The sequence below is a fragment of the Gracilinanus agilis genome, chromosome 1 (genome assembly GCF_016433145.1).
Source record: "Gracilinanus agilis isolate LMUSP501 chromosome 1, AgileGrace, whole genome shotgun sequence".
NCBI classification, from domain to species: domain Eukaryota; kingdom Metazoa; phylum Chordata; class Mammalia; order Didelphimorphia; family Didelphidae; genus Gracilinanus; species Gracilinanus agilis.
In genome coordinates, this window is record NC_058130.1 from 56184516 (window position 1) to 56210035 (window position 25520).

Sequence of the window (25520 nt, forward strand, 5' to 3'; positions counted from 1 at the left end):
ATTTTGTTCCAACTGAGCACCACTTTACCCTACCTGCACATCCAAATCCATTGCTTCACTTCTGTCTCCTACTTCCAAAATACTTTGCCTTAGCCCAGGTCTTTCTATGGCCTGATCTACTGCATCAGCCTGATTTCAGGTTTTTGTTCTCTCTTGCATTTCTCTTTTTTAGTCCATCCTTCTCACTGCTGCCAAAATAGTCTTCCCAATGTCTTGTTACTCTCTGCTTCAAAGCCTTCACTGACTTCAATGCTTACCAAATCAAATCTAAATTTCTGAGCCTGACATTCAAGGCTCAACCCTCACCTTTTCACAAGACTATTATTCATTCTTTCTAAAATCCTGTGAAACAAAGTAAACTATAGCCTCTTCTCCAGAGTTATCCTGAGTACTCTCCCACCTTTAAGGATCTGTATACACACTGGCCATCATGACTGAAAGAAATGGACTCTTGTCCCTTCCCTACTTCTAACTGGGGAAGAATTCTCTTTCTTACTTCAAGTGTCACTTTCTCTATGAAATCTTCTAACTTCTTAGCCAGAATAAATCTTTTCCTTTTCAAATCTACTTCTAAGGATTTTATAATATTCTATTTTTTACCACAATTGTGTCCATTTCTTCCTTTACACTAGCTCATAAGCCCCAGGAAGTAAGGAACTGTGCCATTTCCCCATTTTTGTCTAATGCCTAGCACATAGCAGCAGCACACAGGACCCACTGGCCAAGTAGCACTGTTAAGCTTCTAATTCTGCTAACTAAACATACACAGTTCACTTCTTGTGGGTTCATCAACTATGAACACCTGGCAGTTCACAAAGATCAAGACAAAATCCCTCCGGTTAATGATGAAGTCAGATATGAAAGTCTTAGATTGAAGAAGAATATATTTTCTCACAACTTTAAGTACCAGATGTTTCTTCTAATTAAGTTCCTAACCAAAGTAGCTGTATCTACCAAGAAAATCTTTTCTAAGGAACAAGTAAAAACAAAAAAACTTGTTTAAATGGAAATTCCTCAAGAACCCAAAGGCCCAGGTACAAAGGACAAGCAAATCTTTGCACAGCCTTTACTTGTAACACCTGCCTGTTTTGTGCTGGCTTCATGTGTGCTGCTCAAAGTAAACATGAGAAATGGCTTCAGTCATATGCAATCATCAGGTTTCAGCCAGCCCTCTTGCCTATTTGCCTCTAGCACAAGATGAGGTTAATGAGTGAGCTATTCTGTTGCCTTCAAAGCAGAGCAGGTAAATAGCAACTCAGGCATGCCAGAAACCTGCTCAGTACAAGCCTTAACACGCCTAAACTGGGTAGTTTTTTTCTGGGCTAAAAAAGTACCCAGGGACCTGGGCCCAAAGCTGCCCAGAAAAACAGATCAGCCACATTCTGAAACTCATGCTTTCACTGAGGACTTGGGAGAGGACAGAGGGTCTGCCTTTCTCTGCAGTTGGCAAAGCACAGACACATGCAGGGAGGCCACAGGGCCACCATCTAGTGGTGGGAGAGAGGATAGATGCTTACACTGAGAGGCAGAAACCAAGCCTGCCATTTCATCCATCTGAAAGAGGCTGGAGGTATCAGAATCCTTTAATGTTTTGTCATCAAATATTGCAACAGTTACCATAAGATATTTTAGAAATCTCTATAGTAGGGGTTTTGAACCTGGGATCCATGACTTTGTTTAAAAAAAAAAAATAACTGTACTTAATCATGATTGGTTTCTTCTATAATTTTACATATTGTTTAAAAACATGATTCTGAGGGGTCTCTCTAGGCTTTACCAGATTGCCCAACGGGTCTACAACACACAAAAAGGTACTAACTCCTGCTCTGCAGGTATATTTTTAGGTTAGACAAAATATTTTAAAACATTCAAAAGATTAAAAAAAAAAACATTCAATTGTGAATGACACTGATCCTGGGAATAAATTCCTTGCTCATGGCATTGCCATTACTAGAGCTGAAATTCTGATACATGACCAAATTGTGGAAATAAAGATACCTCTCTTATTGGCTGGATAGCAGACACTCATCTTTCCTCTCTCCCACTACTAGATGGTGGCCCTGTGGCCTCTCTGCATGTGTCTGTGCTTTGCCAACTGCAGAGAAAGGCAGACCCTCTGTCCTCTCCCAAGTCCTCAGTGAAATGAATGGAGATAAGGCACTTTGGCTTTTGACTATAATCAGTCCTCAATTAATAACAGATATTTGCCATGAAAAATCCATCTTTCCTGACAGAGGAAACAAATGGTGGAAAGCCAGGAATGAGGTCTAGTCTTGGGTCTGCTAGAAATGATCCTAAGCAAGTCATTTAACTTCCCTGGGTCTCAGTTCTCTCAATGGTTGGACCAAATAAATGATCTCTGAAGGTCTCACTTAGCTCAAAAACTATGACAACCTGTCTTCCTGTAATTCACTTTCCCTCAGCCATAGAAGGGATAAAATAGGAATGATAACACTCACACTATCTACCATTTCTCTCTCTGGCTAATGGAGAATGTGGGAAGCCATTTGTTTGGAGTGCATTTTTGAACTTATACTTGAATGTGGCTGTGTCTCAGATATCTTGGGAAAACATGTTTCAGTTATAATAATGGAAAAGCAGAGTGATGACACGAGTCAGAAGAAACTAGAACACTGTCTGTCCAGTGCTCTTTCCTCATTAACACTTAGACCAGATGGTCTCTGAGGTCCTTCTTGCTCTAAAAGTTCACGTGCTTATGGTATTTCTCATCCTCCACTACTTTCCCCCATCTGTTCTGGGGAAGGATTCCATCACCTCTCAGGATGACGGAAGCACAAATTGAAATTTAGCTTTCCTCTCCCTTTGCTAGTTATTTGGCTCACTTACATCTTCCCTAAGGAAAGAGAAAGCAATTAAGGAAAGTCTGAATATGGGTAGAAAACAAACCTTTTTCAGTTCTTGCTGGTCTAACTTTACTACTTATTGATGGTGGGACCTTGGGCAAGTCCCTTCACCTCTTTCAGCTTTAGAGAAAAATGAAAGGAAAATAATTTTTACAGATTAAGATTTGTTATACAGAGGATGAATTAAGGTTCCCTCTAGCTCTAAAACCTGATGCCAAAGATGGAAACTCCAGAAAGAACAGACAAGGGCTAAAAATATCCAGAAAGGAAAAGGAAACAAAGTAATAGATGTTACATGGTTTCTGAACCCATTTATCAAGTGAAAAGACCTGTTGTGATATAATCAATCAGCTGGATGGATAACCTGAGAGTTTGCACTTTGGGGGTGGGAAGGTTCCCTGTAAAAGAAGTCACCAGCTAAGTCAGGAGATGAGTTGTGCAGGGAGGGAGCCCATAAATCACAAATTCAATTGCTGGTATAGTCAAGTCTTTAGATCTCTATGAAAGTGCTTAACAATATCATATGGATATGTAAAGAGGGGTATTTCAAGAGTCAAGAAGACTAGGTAAATTTCAAATAATGTCAAGGCGGTGTTTGTCCAATATCCACCCCAAAATCTGAGCTGGCAGAAAGGCACAATTTATCTAAAATAACTTCAAGATAAATGTGGGGAAGCTATGTTTAGATACTTTTCCTACTTCCTATAATTCTATTACAAGTTAGTTCAGTGAAAGTGTCATGCCACTTAATACTGTATCCCTGACATGTTAATAATGCCACCTCTCCACAGAGAGGGTGAGGTCACTGGCTCCATTCCCCAAGAGCCAGGCTTGGCACTCTCTGGTCTTGCCTGCCATCAAGACCTGAAGAGGCTGGGTTTCTGGCAGGTGCACACTGGCTGCTGCCCTCTGCTGGCACAGAGAACCCTGCTCTGAAATGAATCCAAGGGCTCCTTTCAGGTTGGCAGCATTTATGGACCGTCCTGAGCTCTAACTAGGTTAAGTGTAAAAAACCAACAACTTTTAAACCTTACCCAAATGGTCTACATTAAGGGAACTGAAATGATTGATATGAATGTTTGCAACAGCGATGACAAAAATTAACTCCTTCCTCCCCCAAGGATAAACCAGAACAAAGATTAAGGATTATCTGGGGGGCAGCTGGGTAGCTCAGTAAATTGAGAGCCAGGCTCAGAGATAGGAGGTCCTGGGTTCAAATCTGATCTAGACACTTTCTAGCTGTGTGACCCTGGGCAAGTCACTTGATCCCCGTTGCCTAGCCTTTACCACTCTTCTGCCTTGGAACCAAGACATAGTGTTGATTCCAAGACAGAAAGTAAGGGTTTAAAAAAAAAAAAGGTTGTCTGCCTTTAGGAGGGTTGCTCATGAGCATTCTATGCTACAATTAGCCATAAGCAATCTGACTTGGAGTTGAGTAGCTCTGACAAAATTCAGGTGGGCAACATAGTAGTTTAAAATTCTGGGAGTAGGGTGATACTATGGAAAGAGCCCTTGCTTCAGTCACAGGACGTAGGCTTAAATTCCCCTTTTGCTGCTTACTACCCAGGTGACCTTGGACAAGTTAGTGAATGCCTCAGTTCTTCCATCTGTAAAATGGGAGGAGTCAGCTAGCTGAGTAACAGAATGGTTATACTTGAGAATGGGATGAGAGGGTTGGTCCTTCCTAGGTATAAATCAACGATCATTTTCTATGCCTTCTTCCTTTCATGGCTAAATTCTATTACAATAAGGTGCTTCCTCTTAAAAAAAAAAATCAGCAATCTGGAGTTGACCTCATCATTCAACTGAAACTGACCTCAACTAGAATGGTATTTACTAAATCTTCAGAGGCAACCAGGTGGTAGTGCTGGACTTGGAGTCAGGAAGACATTCATCTTTTTGAGTTCAAATTCAGCCTCAGATGAACCTATTAGCTGTGTGACAATATGCAAGTACCATAACCCTGCTTGTTCAGTTTCCTCATCTGTAAAATAATCTGGAGAAGAAAATGGCAAACCAATCCAGGATCTTTGGCAAGAAAACCCTAAATGGGGTCATGAAGAATGTATGTGATTGAACACTACCACTTGATCTTTTTTTTTTAAACCCTAACATTTACCTTAGAGTTAATACAATATAGTTCCAAGGCAGAAGAGCAGTAAGGGCTAGGCAATGGGGGTTAAGTGACTTGGCCAGGGTCACACAGCTAGGAAGTGTCTGAGGCCACATTTTGAACCCAGGATTTCCCATCTCTAGGCCTGATTCTCTACCTATTGAATCATGCTAAGTGCCCCAACAATACTCAGTCTTTATCCTTCTTGACTTCTCTGCAGATTTGACACTAGTCATCATCTTATATTCTCTGGGTTTTCAAACACTGTTCTCTCTTCTTAGGTTCTCCTCCTTCTGTCTCTTTTGCTGGTTCTTTACCTAGGAAAGGCCTGCTAGCTAACTTGGGGGTTTCCCAAGGCTATTCTGGGTCGCCCCTTTTTCTCACTCTATACCATCTAGCTCTAGTGATTTCATCAGCTCCCATAGATTTTATTATCTCTATGCTGATTCCCAGATCTATGAATCCATCCCCAGTTTCCTTCCTGGGTTCCAGTCTCCAATCACCAACTTCCTACTGGATATCTTGAAATTTATGTCCGACTGATACTGAACTTATGTCAAAACGGCCCTCATAATCTTTCTTCTCAAACTCTTCCCTTTCCCAACCTTCCTATTAGGGTTGGAGAGCACCACTTTCTTATTAGGCATTTGAGCTTGCAATCTTGGGATCATCCTCAATTCCCCACTGCCCACAGATCCAATCTTGCTATTTCCACCTTTACAGTACCTTTGTATGCATTTTCTTTCTACCTACACAGCTACCACCTTTCGTTCAGGTTTTTATCACCTCAAAAAGCATTTTAATCTGTCTCTCTGTGTCAACTTTCTTCCCATCTAGCTGACAAAATGATTCTACTGAAGCAGAAGGTTCTGTTACCAATCAATGTTCCCTCCCCTCCAATCTCACTTTAAATAAATTCTAGGGGCTCTCTATTATGGCCAGAGCCCAGCTTTAGAGCCACTTGTTTGACATTTTGAGCCCTTCCTAACCTAGCCCATTCAGACCATTTAAGTCTCTTTAACTTTCCTCCCATCTGTTCATCCTATGAATAAACTTCTCATTGTGCTGTGCACCCCAATGAAGTTCAGAGAAGGCATCTAACTGAAGACCATATCTGATGTACTCATGTAAATTCATTATAAATTTGGATTTCAGTCAAAATATCTGCTTTACTATCTTTTAAAATATTTCTCCCAAGATTAATTCAAATGACTGGCAATGAAGATGTGACAGTGTGTCCTGTCCTGGGAGAAGGCACTTGTAGGTTTCAAGTCTTGGGGTGTCCATAAGTAGACACTTAGCATTTTGGTATTTGCAACTTTTGTCTTTTGTTTACCAAAAGATCAGTGAGGGAGATCTGGGACTTAGTACTTGTTTTAGGAAATTAAAAAAAATCCTTCCCTTCTATTTTAGAATCAGATCTGTATATTGGTTCCAAGGCAAAAGAGTGGTAAGGGTTAGGCAGTTGGGGGGTTGAGGGGGAGAGGAGAAGGGTTAAGTGACTTGCCCAGGGTCACATAGCTAGGAAGTGTCCGAGGCCAGGTTTCAACCCAGAACTTCTTGTCTCTTGGCCTGGTTGTCAATCCACTAAGCCACCTAGCTTTCTCCTTTAGTAAAATTTAAAAAAACTTTTCTTGCTTTTAGAAATCTTTTGATCGGAAAGGCATACAATACAGATGACCAAGTCTGAAAAATACCTCCTCCCAAGTTATGTTGGCATGGGTGCTAAATCATAAGCTAGTTTAAATCCTCATATTCACCTACTTATATATCTTAATAAAATTAAGGTAACAAAAGCTCACATGTAATTTTATGGGCTATCCATCACATTCTCAGCATTTGAGACAAAAACATCAATCTTTAACATTTTAGAATTTTGACTTTTCTTTATTGGGAAGTTGGTGGGAGAGACTTTGGATGGGCTATATTCGAAAATTTTTTTCAGATGTTTTAGAGGTGCAGAGATGCTGCTGGTAGATTGATAATGTGGATGGCTATAACTACAGGAATTATAGTTCTAGATGTTCCAGGATGGTTTAATTTCATGAAAAGAATGTTTATTAATAAGACTTGGAAAATGATTTAGCCATCATCACACCATGTGGCCTAAATTCTGTTTCAGAAAATGTAATCAACAAATTATAAAATATCACTTTAAAAACAGCTTTTCATCTTAAGGCAGATTAGGAAGCATGCGGCAGATAGTGTAAAGAACACTGGACTGGAAACTAGATTTGGATTCAAGTGATGGCTGTGCTCAGTGTGACTGGGCGAGTCCCTTTTTCACCTCTATGCTTCCATCTACTTTAACTATAAAAAAGGATGAAGCTGGAGTTGAAGACTGAGTTTGGAGCCCAGCCTTCTCAGTCTTCGGCTCTGGTCTTTTGGCCATGACAGATGTTAGCACAAACCTAGTCTAGTGGTGTCTGCTTCTATTTCTATTCAATAAGTCCAAATGAGCAGATGTCTACTTCTTAGGTTAGGCATGAGAGGAAAGATGGAGTGTAGAATAAGACTCCTCACAGAACTGTTATTCTAAGTGTATGGAACACTGAAATGAAGGCAAAAAATCAAGTGCTTTGGGTGTGGTCTGAAGGGAGAGAAAGCTACTGTTAACAGGAAGGTTCAGAAGAGACTTCATAGAAGAGACACCACTAGAGCAGGCTTTAAGGGATGGGCAGTCATGCAACAGATAAAGCAGTGGAGGGATGACACTGAGGACAATGGGAGAGAGGAGAGGAATTACAGGAAGTGTTAGCTCATAGACATGAGTCTACCGGGGAAACATTTTTTGTATCCCAGACCCCCCTGAAAGTTTGGTACAGCCAATGGACTTCTCAAAATGTTTTTAAATGCAAAAGTTGGGATTACAAAGGAAACAATTTTTACTGGAATACAGTTATCAAAATAGGAAAGGAAAAAAACAACTCTCCCCCAAAACAAATTGATGGATTCCTGGTTGAGAACCTTTGGGCTCAAGTATAATAAGCACATGTGGTGGGAAATAGGAGGAAATGAAGTCAAAAAAGACTGTGGTGCCCAATGTCCCAAAGCCTTCAAGGCCAGGCAAAACAGTTAACTTGATTTGGCTGGCAATAGGGAACCACTGAAGATTTCGGACATGGCTGAATCTATGCAGAAGGAAGTGACAGTATGAAAGATGGAGGGGATAACCGGAGTGTAAAGCCTAGAAGACTTACAACTTAACTGTACTCTTGGGGGAAAAGGGAGAGTCTTAGCATCTGTGAAAATGGATCAAAAAGAAGGAATTTTAGAATAATACTTTCCAAATGTTTTTGGTTATTCTCCTTATAAGTAAAAAAATGTTTGGCCAAGAGCTCTATAGATATACTTATATATTATTTATAAATTGAAGACATGTAATACTGTATTATCAATTTTAACTGTATATATTATACAACTTACACAATAAATAGAAATGAAGACCATCAATTTGGCAGGTGAGAGGAGCAGAGGTGTCAAATTTACAGTCTGAAATGTGGCCCACAACACTTTCAAGTGGCCCAAACCAGGTTACAATGTAATTGGGAAATAATTGAACAAAATAAAACTACAGTAATGCACCGATAATATTACAATTTAGACTCAGATGATATGCAGCCTGTAGGAATCCTTGTATGATTTAGTGATTCCCATTTCTATTTGAGTTGGATACCACTGTACAGAAAGGGTGGGTTGAAGGGGGGGAATCAGAAACAGAAACAATCAGGAGACTTGAACTAGCTGAGGCAAGAGGTAAAGAGGGACTGAGGAGGGTAGTGGCTGTCTGGGCAGAGAGAAGGCATTGGACACAAGAAGAGTGGCAGGAAAACAAGAGCTGGTAGCTGACTGGGCATACAGATGATAGTGGAGCTGGGATCCTGAGGGACTGAAAGAGGACAACCTTGTCTTCTCACTTCAAACAGCCAAGTATGGGACAGGGGTACACTTCGGGGAGAAGACTACGGGATGGAACATGTAATGCCTGGCAGACAGTAGATATGCTGGTTCACCTCTTGTGATTTCATCATTCCTGTTGATGATGAAGCCAAGAAGGGAGCTCATTCATAGTCCCTGCCTGGGCACAAAAAGCTGCCCCCTGAACGGTTGGGCTATGGCAGGCCAGGAGGTGGCTGTGGGGATGCTAGGGCAGTGTGGCTTCTGTGGGTGCCCAGGTTAAATCATTAGGTTTTTGAAGGGCCTGAAGGGCCTCCCCCTGAAGGGCCAAGGGTTGGTGTAGCCAGGGGAGGCCAATGCTGGGAGAATGTGAAGCAGTAATGAGTAAGGAAAATGGAATCCTTCTGCTGAAGGCAAGTGTGTGACTGGGGGGTGGGGAGGGACCCATTTTCCTATCACAGTCTAATCAAGTCATCTCCCTATTCAACCAACTCTAGTGTTTTCCCCTTTAATACTGGGGCCTTCTCTCTGCTGCTGATCTCCAATTTATCCCACATGTTTCTTGTGAATACCTTGAGAGCAGCGATGGGATTCCCCGCCTTTCTTTGTATCCTCCCTGCTTGGGACAATACCTGACACAGAACAGGCACTTTAACAAATGCTCATTAACTTCCCACCTTCTAACCAGCTGATCACATACTTCACTTTCTGGGGATCTGGAGGAAGAGAGATTTGGAGACCAGTATTTGAGAAAGTTAAGGACCTCATGTGTAATGTCTCTACCTCAATCTCTCATTGTCTGATTCCTCAGACTACCAGATTAGAGTCATGGTAGACTGTAATTTCTCAAAGATGACTTCTGCCTTTGGATCCACCCTAATTGTGCCACCTGGAGAAAGGCATGCCCAAGGAAGCATTTAAGAAAGGCCTGAGAAATGAATGGTGATCAGAATTTGCTCAGTGAGAATGCTGACCCTGAAACCAAGGGTGACAGCAGACCTGGGAACTTCAAAGCTCTTTCTTACCAGCTGTTAGGAGCCCTTTGGTGCTCTGCATTACGCTAGAAGGTCTCACAATGCCTGAAAGTCCTGTAAGGGGGAAGAATATAAAGTATAGATGTTAGCCATTTCAAAAGTTTTAAGATTGAATGGAAGAGGGGGCAGCTGGGTAGCTCAGTGGAGTGAGAGTCAGGCCTAGAGACAGGAGGTCCTATGTTCAAACCCGGCCTCAGACACTTCCCAGCTGTGTGACCCTGGGCAAGTCACTTGACCCCCATTGCCCACCCTTACCAATCTTCCACCTATGAGACAATACACCGAAGTACAAGGGTTTAAAAAAAAAAAAAAAGATTGAATGGAAGATAGTGTGTTTTTCCATGGGTCCAATAAAATGAGCAAAAGTGATTTCTGTTTCAATGTCACATAGGTTTGACATCTCTTAAAGGCTACACATTCAATTACCTTTATTAAATATGTGTTAAATGCTTTAAGTGCTGGAAGCCAAATAATAGTTCCTACCTCAAAATAACAACAAAAACTCCATAAACACAAATGGCTCAGTCCTGAATGTAAAAACAGTATTTTCAGCCTTTATTTCACTTGAATAGACATTGGGTATTAAACATCAAAAGAGACAAAAACCCATCAAAAATCATTTGTCCACTGACTTTTAATAATGCTTCAAAAGATGAGTTCAGAGTTGGTTCTCATTTATCTGAGTACATGCTGTGATATTTGGGCAGTATTTATTGAAGTAACACTCATATGTGTTACAACTTATATGGGATAATGGCAATATTTACACTGTTATCTCGAAGAAGCTCAATAACTACTGAATGAATGAAAATAAAACTTATCTGTTGAAAGGGGATGCATTTTCAGTTTCATGTTAATACTCTGAGAAGGAAATGTGTTTCTAATGTTCTATTTTACACTGAATAGTATAAAAGTTTAAGCTTTTTAAAAGTTAATATGAAGCATTAGCTATAGCCTATGAAGTTTTTTTTAAGGTCTTATCTTCCATCTTACAATTAACACTGGGTTTTAGTTCTGAGGCAGAAGAGTGGTAAGGGTTAGGGTAAAGTGATTTGCCCAGGGCTACACAGCTAGGAAGTAGCTGAGGCTAGATTTGAACAAGAGACCTCCTGTCTCTGGTCCTGGCTCTCAATCCACTGAGCCATGTAATTGCCTCCACTTATGAAGTGTTTTCAAGGCTGTAGGAAGACTTGTGTTCAAACCCTACCTCAGATACTTATTAGATACATGACCTTGGGCAATCACCAAACCTCTTTCAGTTTCAATTTCCTCATTTGTAAAATAGCTTCTTGCTCCCAGGGTTGTGATATGACTCAAATGAGATAACACTTGTAAAGGGCTTTGTAAGCCTTAAAGTACTTTATAAATCTTAGCTACTATTGTGAGAACATTCAGCTTGCTGAATAAAGTTGTGTACCTAATATTACAAAAAGATTTCCAGCCATTTGCTAGCCCAGATTACTGCTCCTAGAATATTTGAGTACTGTTTTTATTTTAAAAAATGACTCACAAGACATAATTATCTCCCTCTAATTCTCTTCAGAAGTGGGGGACCCTGAATGTAGAATATTACATACCCTTCCAAAAAGGGGAGAAGAACAATAGAAATGTGTATTTGTAACAAGACCCTTGAATTACTGGTTCCTTCCTTCCTTCCTAGAGATAATATGTAAAGGATGCTCCCTGTCTGGATGGTCAAGTAAAAATAGGATCCTTAAGCTATTTTCTCTTCTCCAGGGCCAACAGTTCCTTGAAGACAACAAATTAAAAAACCTACCTTGCCGTACCACATTCCCGCAATCAGGATCATGAGCCACTTGTAATAAAGTTTCTTCTACATCTCTGTTTTTCCCTGGAGTGCCCATAAGATAACTTATTTCTTGCTGTAGGGTTTTTGGCAAAGTCATTAACTGAGTGAATTGACCTTCTGGGCTTTTATCTATCTGAGTAATAATAAAAATGAAAAAGTCAATCAGGGAAGTGTTCTGAAGACAATTAACCAAAGCTAGAAAAACTTTTCTGTTAAACATATACCCACCCCTCAGAAAAGGCTAAGCAGCTCCTTCTTGTCTTTTCCTAGGCTAACTATGGAAATGTAAAGGATTATATGACCCTTCAATAAATTGTTTTTCCATATTGTTTCATTTCTATAGGGGGAAAAAAAAGATAGTTACCTTTCAAAAGCCAGTTTTTGTTTTGTTTTTTGAGGTTTAAGGTTAAGACAACTGGCAACATGGTTTTCTAAGCATCTGAAACTTGGGCAGATCATTATTTTCTTCTAAGATAGCAGATTAGGGGCATCTGCCCAGCTGAACTCTCTCAACATTTCCCTCCTATTTTAAAATAACACCTCAAAGTCAAATTTTGGAGTGGCAAAGCCAACAAAAGTTGGAGTGAGACATTTTTCCAGTCTGAGAAGACTTAAGAGGTAGGTAGGAGAAATCTGTAACACTGGAATAGAGGTCTGTTTGGAGTCCACACATGTGGTGGCAGAAATAATAGCTATACCAGCAGCTGCTTTGGGAGCTCTCAGCCCTGAAATGGGGTCAGACAACTGCTCAGAAAGAGATTACAGGCGATCCTTTGCTGGCACTGGGTATAGCTGGCCCCGAATGGCAACTCATACGCAGTTTTGGTTTGCAGTTCCAAGGTACAGAAGCACTGCTGGTCAGTCACAAGGGAGCATGGTCCTGCTCACAGTTCCAAATCAAAGAGGAGTGCTAGTGTGTGCAGTTGTAGGGGATGAGGGGCTCTTTCTTGGTAAAGAGCAGATCACAGATCAGAACAGCAATGACCACACCTCTCCCAAGAACATACCAATTCTGGAAACATGAAAAACTTGAAGATCCCCAGAACTAGCTGTGAAAATAGCAGCATGAATAAGCCTGAAGTTTGCAGTGCCTCTCCACCCCTAAGTGAACAGAACCCAATTTTAACAAAAAGTTCAGAGTTAAGAAATAGGTTGAAAAATTGAGCAAACAACAAAAAAGGAATTTGACCATAAAAGGCTACAATGGTAGGGAAGACCAAGACATAAATTCAGAGGAACACAACAATGTGAAACCAGCTACAAAAAAAGTCTCAAAGAAAAATCCTAACTGGATCCAAGCACAATGAGAATTCCTAGAAGAGTTAAGAAAGAGATAAGTGGTAGACAAAAAATTGGGAAAAAGAAATGAGAGTGATGCAAGATAATCAGTAAAGGAGAATTAATAACTTGGTAAGAGGAACATAAAATACTTAATCATTATTGCTTTAGAGAAATGCAAATGAGAGCAACTCTGAGATATGATCTCTATCATATTGGTTAATATGACAGAAAGGAAAATGATAAATGTTGGAGGGGATGTGGAAAGATTGAGATGCTAATGCACTACTAGTCGAGTAGTGAATAGGTCCAATTATTCTGGAAAACAATTTGGAACTAGGCCCAAAGGGCTATAAAACTGGATACCCTTTGATCCAATGAGACTACTACGAAGTCTTTATCCCAAAGAGATGAAAGAAAAAGGGAAAAGGCCTATATATACAAAAATATTTTTAGCAGCTCTCTTTGTATTGATAAAGAATTGGAAATGGAAAGGATGTCTGTCATTTTGGGGAATGGCTGTAGTATATGATGGTGATGGAATACTATTGTGTCGAAAGAAATGATTAGGGGATTGGTTTCAGAAAAACCTAGTAAGTCTATATGAATTGATGCAAAGTGAAGTGAGAAGAACCAGGAAATCATTGTGTATAGTTAATAGCTATGTTGTAATGATAATCACTTGTAAAATATTTGGCTACTCTGATCAATACAATGAACCAAGACGATTCCAAAGTACTCAAGATGAAAAAATGATATCCACCTCCAGAAAGAGAAAAGACAAATTTTGAATGCAAACTGAAGTATACTTTTCTCACTTTATTTTTCTTGCCTTTTTTTTTTGGAAATATGGCCAGTATGGAACTATATTTTGCATGATTTTGTATATAGCCTTCTCAGTGGATGGAGAGAGGGATGAGAGGGAAGGAGAGAATTTGGAACTCAATATTTAAAAAGAAAAGAATGCTACAAATAATAAATTTAAAAAATACATTGTATTTCAGAGACTATTAAAGCATTCATGCTTTACTTAAAACTATACTAAGACTCTTTGGGACTCTCTGTATAAGCCATAAGATGGTAGAAATATCTCATTTGTAGCTGTCCTCTAAAAGAGGATTAAGCACCAATAAAACAGGAAGACTGGACTTTTCATCTGAATTTATGTTCTGGAAGCCAAAGATTTGGCTTCCCCTCTCAATCTGACCTAAAAAGATACTTAGATGAAGAATAACATAGAAATTCAAAAGCTTTTATAAAAACATGCAGTGTGTTTCAGTAGGCTTCCTCAGGGAACCTGAAAACCACACACCTTATTCAGACTCATTGCTCAGCATGTTGCCACAGTTAATGACATTACAATGAAAACTTTGTGAGTTCCTGTGGGCAGAAAGCATGACCTGCACTTCTTCAGTAACTGCCACCAATGCCTTATACAATGCTCTGTACACTAGGGGTTCCTTATGCTTTTGTGAGTAGTATTTATTTTCTTGAAGTCTCGAGATCAATGGGAAGAGGGCAAATGGAATTTTGTGTTAGAAGGAAAATACTAAGAATAAAGTCCCTTAAGAGAGATGCTGGATAAGAGGTACCGAGGCTCACTATTTCCCCTTCCCCACAACACATGGCAGGAGCAGCGAGTTCTGAGATCCCATAGGGCAGGATTTGGAGATATGCTGGCTGGGGACCTTAATTGTTGACAGTGGGAGGTCAATGAATGTCCCTGCCCAAAAGGCAAATGAGCCAGCAGAAAAGCCTCTCTGAGTTCTGGTTTGCTTAGAAAATATATATTAATAATCTCCTACAAATGACCACAGATTGAAAGGCAGAAATACCTCAGAGATTCCAAGTATAATCTGAAGCCCTGTCCAAGGTCAAAAAGGTAAAAAGGTATGATGTACATCAAAATCCTCTGATAAATTAGCACTCAGATAAATCTCTGATGTCATCAATGGAGACTACAACTTCAGGCCTGTCCATTCTACCCATGTCCTTCCATAAGTGTGCCATGGGGTTCCACCCTACATGTTCAATGAAGGCTACTCAGTGCCAGAAATCCTAGTATAAATGGAACATCAATCTAAATTTTCTTTTCAGTTTTCACAAAACTTACTATATTGTCAGGCTGTTGTAGAGACTAGAAATTACTTGCACAGAGGGACAGTATCTAACTTGTTATCAGAACACCAAAGCATTAAGAATAACTTTTGTCATATAAATAGATGTTTCATATTTGTTGAATAAATAACCACAATAAGATTTCTGAAGAGAAACATGACTTGAAGAATGAGTTCAATAGTTAAGATTTTAAAAATTATTTTTCCTGAATTTTTTATTTAACCAATTAAACCAGAGTAACAGAGATCATTAGAGAAATGTCTGACCAGAAAGACAGGTTAGTTGTCATACAATAAAATGAAGGACAACTGCTGGACAGCCCATGTACACCAATGACATTTTATAGCATCAAGAAAAATTAAGACAGGCCTAGAAAAAACTAGAAACAACCCATATATCTAATGACTGTGGAATGGTTAAATAAATTATGATATAGTAATAGAGTGAAGTACTACTGTGATGCAAAAAAGGAGCAAATAGGAAGACTACAATGAGCTATAGGAAAACCTATATAAAAAGATGTGTAGAAAATTCAGCAGAACACCACCATACACACATTAACTACAAGTAAAATAACTTTTATAAACACCATAAAAGCAATGGAAATTTATGAGTACACAGAAGGATTTTAAAGAGGAAATAGAACACATGTATTGTTATGATTACTGTTAATATTCATAATAGTTTATAGCTTAAAAATTAAAATATTAATAATTTAAAAATTTAGGGTCTTATTTGAAGATTATATTCCACATGTGGTTTAATGATTCTTCAATACAGAAAATGCTGAATTTATAATTTGAGAATATCAATCTAGATTAAAATAATCTCAAATGAGCTATCTTTACAATATATTTATTAAATCTTGCTTAGATAAGTTTAAATTGGAACCATTCAAATGACAGAAATCTAAGCACTGAAATGCTTCATTTTATCTCACTGTGCATTTCCTCAGAAGAGAATAATCTAGCAAACAAGTTTGAGGGGAGTAAGCTGGCTAAGTTTTGGTACTATTTGGTAAAATAAGTCATTTCTTACTCTGGGCTGTGGTTTTGCCAGCTGTAGGGCTTGGACTATATGATCGTTAAGGTTCCTTCTGGTTCAAACGCTCTGAGTCTATAAGTACACATAAACACACATTCCCAACACTGACCTAAGTGAAAGTACTCCTGAAAAGAATCCTTACAGAACCAACATCATGACTACTAAATGCTTCAACACTTTAGGGACCTGGGATTTCATGGGGGTGGATATCTCCATCCATACCTTAGTAGTTGGTCTTCGTGGAAAGCTATGGCCAAAAAAGTCATCACCCTACAGCCTTCCAGGTGATGAGCCTCTTTGAGCTAAGCTAGGCTGGTCCTAGGACAAGAGACATGCAGGCTATCATCAGGCCTATATCTGAAGCCTTTCTGGTTTGGTATTCTTGCCAGGACCCTGCGCTTGGTGGGCAGTCTCCAAGAACCTAGAGTCACCCACACATTATAATTTTTAGCAGAAAGATGGTTACATAAAAACTTACTCTTATACCACCATTAGACTACTGAAGATTAGGGTTGGCAGAGGCTCTATGGTCAGTTGACAAGCATCCTCATTTGATGAGAAGGCTAATAGGATCCAGAAAGATAAAATGATTTGTACAAAGTCACACAACAAGTTAAGAGAAGAGCTGGGATTAGTGTCCAGACCTCCTCACCTCCAGCTCACATGTGCTTTCCCCTCAATATCTTCAATATCATTAACTTGAGATCAGTTTTACTCAGAGAGAGTAGAGATTTCATGAATCAAGATAGTTGGCTCATGGAGTCTGAGGGTTTGCTCTTTACTTGCGCCTAATATATTGATTCTCTTTCAGAATCTTCCTCTTTGGTACATCTGTGATCTCATTGGCATGAATAGTATTCCTTCTACTAATATATATGGCAACCTAGCCACATCTTTTCATCTTGTAATATAAAGAATTGCTAGAAAGTAACTAATATCACTCTTTTCATTTGAAGAAGACAGTATATTACAGGTCATCTATTAATAATGTTTCAGGATCATTACATTTTGCCTTAAAGAATTCAGAGTTTTATCTGTAAATGCTTTTGTAAACTAGAAGCATGAAGGTATTTAAAAAAATTAACACACTTCACATCCTGGTCATAGTAGCAAATCCAAGTAAGAGATAATAATAGCTGGCATTTCTATAGCCCTTTAAAGTTTAGAGAGCAATTCACAAAATCACCTCATTTTTATCCTCACAACAACACTATGAGGTAGGCACTATTATCCATGATTCTATATTAAAAAACTATTTATGGTTAATAATTTCACTGCCATAGTCTTGTCTACTAGTTCTCTAGCTATACTGACTACTTAAATTCCTAAAGTTTTACTCCACTATCCATGAATTGTACTGCCACAATAACATCACAACACAATAACACAATAACAATTGTCAAATAAACAAGTCATTTGTTAATGGACATATTTAAAGACTTATTCTCAACGAACAGAAACCAACTTTTTAGCTGTGTGTAATTTCCAAGGGTTCCCTACACTTTCTAAATGGACACATTGACTATAGCTGACACAGAAAGTAAAGCAGGTAGAGTTGTATATGCTCATTCGTCATTACAACTACTGCCTTTAAAGAAGTCATTCATCCAAGAAAGATCTGAGAAATATTGGTCTAATCCATTTCAAAATACAATGGAGGGATTCTTTTTTATAGTATCCCTGATTGACGGCCATAAATCTTCTGAACACCTCTAATGACAAGGAGTTCTCTAGCTAACACATGATGAAAATTTTTTTCCACCTCCAGAGAGAGAACTGATAAACTCTGTTAGCCTGAAGCATATTTTCTTTACTTAGTGTTTCTTGCCTTTTTTTTTTTTGCAATATGGCTAATACAGTAATATGTTTTGCATGATTTACATGTATTATGGATATCATACTGCTTGCCTTCTCAAGCTCTGCCAAGTCATACTACGCTAGAAAGGCTCATCAACAGGCTGGGTAAAGGTGATACATTTTTGGGCCCCAGTAAATCTTAAAGGCCATTTAATATATCAGGGAGAGGCTGTGATTTGCATAAGTTGAAGGAATATCCAGAACAATAGAAATGTCAGTACTGAAGTACTGAAACACAAGAATATAGATACATTACCTCAAGTCGGCCTTGATTTTCTTTGTATACTACTTGGGGGTCACTGCGTAGTATGGAACAATATAATTCACGAAAGTGAGGTATGTTGGGCTTCACGATATTTACCACCTTTTTTTTCTCCTCTCCCATCAGCATCCGAAAGTCACCTAAGTCATAAGAAAAGAGAAAAACTCATTCAAAAAATGTTTTTAATTTAATGAATTAATTTAGAATATTTTTCCATGGTTAAATCATTTATGTTCTTTCCCTTCCCTCCTCCGAGTCAACGAACAATTCCAATGGGTTTTACATGTATCATTGTTCAGAGCCCATTTCCATATTATTAATATTTGCAATAGAGTGATCACTTAAAGTCAACATCTCCAATCATATCCCCTTCGAACCATGTGATCAATCTTATGTTTTTTTTCTTCTTCGAAGGGAAAAATTTTGATGAGATGTAGATACTGGTCCTAGCAGTAAACAGGCACGTTCTGTGTATCCATTCTATGTTCAGGACTCAAGCTAGCTCTTATAGTTGGGCACATTAAAGGAAGATACCAACTAGGGTATCTGCCCTCAAAGAACTTCTAATCTGGTGAGAGAGATTACATAGGCCTGTGGTGTTTTAAGAGTTGAAAGGGACCTTGGACATCATTAAGTTCAATCACCTCATTTAATTGATAAGGAAATATGTTCTAACACATGAAATTAACAGTGAGCAACATCTCTAATTATAGATGAATTAGTATAATTAGGAGCTAAACTGTGGAGGATGAGAGGGTTTATATTATGTGTACTTAAGGAGAAATTAAAATAAATGGGATATACCTAGGGATATCTGGAAGGTTTCACTTAAGATCCTTAAAGAATAAGGAGAAGGAAGGGGAAAAGGTTATAGGAAGAGAGGTCCCTAATATTTGAAGATAAGGAAGCATTTTATGTGCCATCCAGGGCCCAAACCCCACATTTTAAAGGATGAGTTAGGCCCAGAAAAGGAAGTACCTCCAGTCCTTATCCTTTCAAAAACCTTAAACGGTTCCCTAGGGTCCTTGAGTTAAAATATAAATCTTCAACCTGGCATTTAAGGCTCTCCAGAATTCAGATCCCAAATGTTTTTCTTGTCTTACTTAGTATTACCCCTTTTGTGTACCTTCTTTCCCATTAAACAAGCCTGTACATTCACCTCCTACACCCAGAATTTCCTCCCTTTCCAAATGTCTTATAGAATCCCTAACTTCTTTCAAAGTCAAGCTGTTACCACTTCCTCAAGGAAACGGTTCCTGATCACTCTCCTGATATTACTTTGTATATATCTATTTAAGCCCAGGTCTTCTGACTCTAAATCTAATGATCTCCCAATTATATCATGCTGAAATCAGAGGGGGGGAAGAGGTAGGGAATATTTATGTATATAGTACCTACCATGTGCTAGGCACTGTGTTAAGCACTTTACAGATATTATCTCATTTTTGATCCTCACAACAACCCTAGGACATAGGTGCTACTATTATCATCCTCATTTTATAGTTGAGGAAATTGAGGCAAAGGTTAAATGACTTGTCCAAGGTCACACAGCTAGTAAATGTCTGAGGTTGGATTTAAACTCAGATTCCTGACTCTAGGCCCTAGGCCCAGTGCTTTGTTTACCATATGACCTGGATGGTCTCCAAAGCATGGACAAAGGCATGAAGGCAGGATATGTGTGAGAGATAGTAAGAAAACCAAAAGAACCAAGGGAATGTATTAGGGAGTAATGGGAAAGTACACTGGAAAGGGAAGGGAAAGGTCTTGAGGGCCCAAGCGTAGCTGTGTTCAGGTGAGCTGACCTAGACCTCAGAGGCTGTTTCAGTCAAGGGCTAGGGAGATTCCCAAAGAATTGGCTGTAAGACAACCCAGCTGAGTAAAAGCCTTGTGTACCTCCTTATCGGCAAACACATACTAACCAGAATAGGAGAGTCCAGCAATCTGCACAAAAAGATCTTCTTCAGAGCAGCTTTCTGGGAGCATGAGAAAAGCTGCTGTGACGGCACTTTTTAGGTTCCGATCGAGTGCAGTCCGGAGCAAACTGTTCTCACTGAAGGACACGAATCTCACCTGAGGACAGAGAAGGGCAGAAGGGCTGTAGACTCCGACTGAGTCTCTCCTCTTCTTCTCCCCCTTCTGATTCTTTCTTCAGAACCCAGAAATTTGTTTCTTTCTTCTGAACCTGGTCCCTCCGGCCCTGCCCTCTTTCCGTGGCTGTATTCCTACACCAACCAGTGTAAGAGTGAAACCCTAGTGACTCCCTATTGCCTCTATGTGCAAACACAAAAAAGCCCTTGCCTACCTTTCCAGTTTTCTTACACCTTATTTTCCAACATGTTGTCATTGTCTGTCCTTTGTTTTCAAAGACGACCAATAACATCACCGGGGGATATCTTGACTTGCATGTGAATTGGATTTAAGTGAGGCAGAGTTGCACAAAATTGTCAGTCTCATTCTCTCTTTCAGAGCCCTCAAAATCCCACGGCATGATAAAAATCAGGATGACTCACAAAGGCCTGATATGTAGTACATGACTATGACATCTTTGATATCTGACTAAACTAAATGTTCCACAGTCCCTGCTTCTGCTGCCTTAGAGGGTATTGAAATGAATTGTTCATATCTGTCTATTCTGCCACATGCTTGGGGTAGACATCTCCCTAACTCACCAATGGTTTGAGTAGGGTAGCTAGGTGGCTCAGTGGACAGAGTGCTGAGCCTGGAGTCAGAAAGGCCTGAGTTCAAATGTGGCCTCAGACACTTATGATGCTAGGCAAGTTGCTTACCCCTGTTTGCCTCAGTTTCCTCATCTGTAAAAAGAGTCACAGAAGGAAATGGCAAACCACTCTAGCATCTCCAACATGTACTCTTCAATTCAGTGACATTGACCTCCTGGCTATTCCACAAATAACACTCTACTTCTTGGCTCCAGGAATTCTCTCTGGCTGATTTCTGTGCCTAGAACCCTCTCCCTCTTCCTATTTATCCTATATATACCTTGCTTTGCATATATTTGTTTGCATGTTGCCATTCCCTGTCTCCCCGCCCCCCCCAAATGAGCTTCATGAGGCTAGGGAGTCTTATACCTCTTTTTGTATCCCCAACGTTTAGCACAGTATCATACATATATATCAGACATATATAGGTACTTAATAAATATGTTTATCTTTCCTTGATCTTGCTATCTTTATAATTAAAAAAGACCAAGATGACTAAAATTGTGATTGGGTGTGAAATTTCCCCACACAAGGCCAACCTAAAATCAATCCTATCCTTAGAGAAGATCATAAAGTTAATCAGAAAAATGATTTTCATTTTCTAATAAAGAAATAATAAAGAATTAGAAGAAAATAGAAGGTACTTCATATTAAAAAATGATCTAGAAAATACATTTAAAAAGATAATTTAAGAATCATCAAACTACCTGAAAGACATGATTGAAAGAAAAAAAAAGAATTTAGACTTATTTCAAGAAATAATAAAAGGGGGCAAAGGGGCAGCTGGGTAGCTCAGTGGATTGAGAGTCAGGCCAAGAGACCGGAGGACCTAGGTTCAAATCCGGCCTCAGACACTTCCCGGCTGTGTGACCCTGGGCAAGTCACTTGACCCCCATTGCCCACCCTTACCAATCTTCCACCAAGGAGCCAATACACAGAAGTTAAGGGTTAAAAAAAAAAAAAAAAGATCAATACAAAACCCTCAATATAAAAAAAAAAAAAAAAAAAAAAAAAAAAAAAAAAAAAAAAAAACACCACCACCAAATAAATAAATAAATAAATAGAAGGGGGCAGCTGGGTAGCTCAATGGATTGAGAATCAGGCCTAGAGAGGGGAGGTCCTAGGTTCAAATCTGACCTCAGACACTTCCCAGCTGTGTTACCCTGGGCAAGTCACTTGACCCCCATTGCCTACCCTTACCACTCTTCTGCCTTGGAACCAATACACAGTATTGATTCCAAGATGGAAGGTAAGGGTTTAAAAAAAAAAAAAAAAGAAATAATAAAAGAAAACTGCCCAGGATCTCTCAGAAGTGGCAAGAAAGTAAAAATAGAAAGAACCATCTGATTACTTATTACCACAAAACAAAAACTCCTAGGAAGTTATAGCCAAAGTTCAGAACTTCCAGATCAAATATAAAATTCTACAAAGAGCTAGAATGACTTTTAAAGTACTAAGGAGCCACAATCAGGATCACACAGATTTGGCAGCTACCACTAAAAAAAGCAATGGTGAACTTGGAATGAGATATTCCAAAATGAAAAAGATAGATTTACATCAAGAATAACTTACCTGGCAAAACTGAAAATAACTCTAGAGGAGAATATAGGCCTTTAATAAAACAGAACACTTGTAAACATTGCTGATGAAAAAAAACAGAGTTGAGCAGAAACTTGGAAATGCAAACACAAGAGTTCAGAAAAAGTAAAAAATGTTTGAGCAATTAGCAGGGACTACACAAGGATGAAGTGTTTGTATTTTAATGAGGGAGAAGCACAACTTCAACTTGGAAGCCTAGTAATGTTGACAAGGGTCAAAGAGGAAGTGAAACTGGACAAAAAGCCTTCAAAAGAGAAAGGGAATATGCCAGTCAAAAAAGGAAAGGTGGGGTAGGGAGAATAGGATTTATAATCTCACATAAAATGGGTATAAAAGTAAAAGTCCAAAAAAAAAAAAAGGAGGAAGAAGGGACAATTATACTTTTATGTGAATTTGTCACAGAAGGGTAGAAGTCACAGAGTTTTGTGTAGAAATTTAGATTTTTTTTTAAAGAAAAAAATATTCTTTGCCAATGATAAATCACTACTAGGTGGCATAGAGGATAAAGTATTGGCCCTGGAGTCAGAAGTCTTGAGTTCTGATTATGCCTTGGACAACAACTGTGTGATCCTGGGCAAGTAACAATCTCTGCCTCTATTTCCACAACTGTAAAACGAAGATAATAACAGTACCTACCTCCTAAAGTTGTTGTGAGGATAGTTTTGTATGCTTTATAAAATCTTCAAGAGTTATATAACAGAATGCTACTGTCCCTATTTCTTATATTACCATGACCATTCCTTTTGTCTTTCATTATTTCAAACACTGGCTGATTTCACTCACATAGGTGCTCCCTTCACTGATTCAAACCACAACTCCTCCTAATATTAATAGTTAGTGTGGTTGAAAAAAATTAAACTCAGTCTGGGGGATGACTTTTTAATGACAAACTTCTCTGAGATTTAACTAGACTGAGGCTCTGACACAAGTCTGTGAAGCTCATATTCAAAGCTTTCATAGCTTGGTGAGGCCTGCCAGAACTTGTCTTTTCCTGGCAAAAATTTTGTCACCTCTAGGCCACAATGAGACAATCTTAATAGATGCTTATGCAATTATGAGGATTTAAAAACAACCATTTATCAAATGGCAAAACCAAGTCACAGTCTAAAAGTGTGATTTGCCCAAGGACATATGAATCAATTGGAAAAATCAGGATAACACCCTGTGTTTTCAAATCAGGTTCAGGTTCACAGAGTTACATTTGGAAAGGACCTTGAAGGCCAGTTCTAACCCTTTTATTTTAAAGATGAGTCTATGTACCCATAAAGTGATGGGGAGACTTGTTCCAAGTTACATAGTAATAGAATGGTACTAGTTAGACCCCTGATTTGTAATCCTATTAATGTCTCACTACACCATACTAACTTATATCGTTTCTTTTTTGCATGGTTCCTCCTCAAACTCAATGACATTGAGATATTTAGTTAGCTAATTAAAATCAGATAAACAAAATAAAGCAGTACTTTTGAGTTTTTTTTCCCCAGTTCAACAAAATAACAGTTTGTTATCTAAGTTTTTTCTTTCTTTCTGAATTTGAGGGAATAAAAAAAAAATTTAAGGCTAAAATAAAGTATCTGTATGTAAAAAGCCAAATTTAGAAGCCTCTACCATTGTGCTGATCCAGTTTTTCAATGTTAGGTGAAATGGGAACTTGGCTTACTAACACTGTTGTGTGGTGTCCAGAGTGAAAAGCCAGTGACCCCTTGAGGTGCTGCCCAAGAAGCCTGGGAAAAACCCGAGTTCTCATATTTGTGAATAGCTGTTTGTATCTCACTAGAGATGTCCTGACCTGAACTGCCTGGGCAATGTTAGTCCTAGCGCCATAATAAAAATCTTTTAGAGGGTGGGACAGCTATTACAAAAAGAGTCAACTAAAGAGTTGTGTGTGCATGTTGGAACACAGAAAAAGGGAAAATCCATATGTGTTTTCCTCTTCAACTGAGTTACATAAAGAGCTCAACTCAAAGAGTAACACTACCAGCTACCAAGACCACTAATGATCTGAGCCCTGGTAAGTGTTCAAACCCTTAATACCACTAAGCAAATAATGCGATTGCTCAGGATTTTTCCACTTAGACTATGAGCAATCTGTTCAAGATTCCAATTGTGTCCAAAAGGACAAAAGCTCTGAGGGAGAATTTTAGAACCAGATAGTTAACAGAGATCATCTGCAGAATTTTCTCATTTCTTAGATAACAAGACTGAAGAAGACAGAGATCAAGGTCACATTGCCAGGTGGTGGAAGAACTAGGACTGGAAACCCTGGCCTCTTTACTCCCCACCTTTTATTGCTCTTGGGGTACAATGCTTTTTGTACTTATAACTGATATTTTCCTATCCAAATAAGGAAAATCACAAAAGGAAAATATAACTCATTAGACAGATTCACTGTTGAATGAATGAATTTAACTGGGCTGGAGTCTTACATAGGAATGTCCCTCTATTTCTCTGGATCTTAGAATGAAAATTTGGCTAGCTGATCTCTAAAGTCTCTTAGAGCTCAAAAAGTCTGATTCTATGAAAAATCTAAGTGAATAATGAATAAGTGAGTAAAACCCTTTTTTATCATGAATTGATTTCAGCATAAGTAATATGTCCAAAAAAAGTTGTGTGGAGAAAAAAAAACACTTTCCATTATAGACACCTCCCTTCCCACCCACCCCCCCCCAAACCTCTGAACTTACAAAATAAACAAATTAGACAATGATTCTTCACATTAGTAAAGGACTGCTTTATGGAAAGATTTATCACATTCTTTTGAATATTAAGAACTTTTTTTTCTTGACAAAAAGGACAGGAAGCAGAGAAATTCTAGGCTAGTGTAAGGAACCCTTGTCAAAGGAAGATCAAGCAAAAGCAAAAACAAATTTTTCTGAAATTGGAGTTAAAGATGAAAATGTAAATTAAACAACAAAATCCAATTCAAA

The 25520-nt window shown here is 38.8% G+C and overlaps 1 protein-coding gene across 1 annotated transcript in view; it reads right to left on the bottom strand.

The window, feature by feature from the left end:
- TAMM41 (TAM41 mitochondrial translocator assembly and maintenance homolog) overlaps positions 1-25520 on the bottom strand; it is a 39147-nt gene that overhangs the window by 3460 nt on the left and 10167 nt on the right. Inside the window, exons 4-7 of the mRNA XM_044666382.1 lie at positions 20197-20347; positions 18272-18417; positions 11686-11851; positions 9900-9962 (exon numbers count right to left, since the gene is read on the bottom strand). Of these exons, the coding sequence (XP_044522317.1) occupies positions 9900-9962; positions 11686-11851; positions 18272-18417; positions 20197-20347 (526 nt within the window). The remainder of the gene's footprint in view (positions 1-9899; positions 9963-11685; positions 11852-18271; positions 18418-20196; positions 20348-25520) is intronic.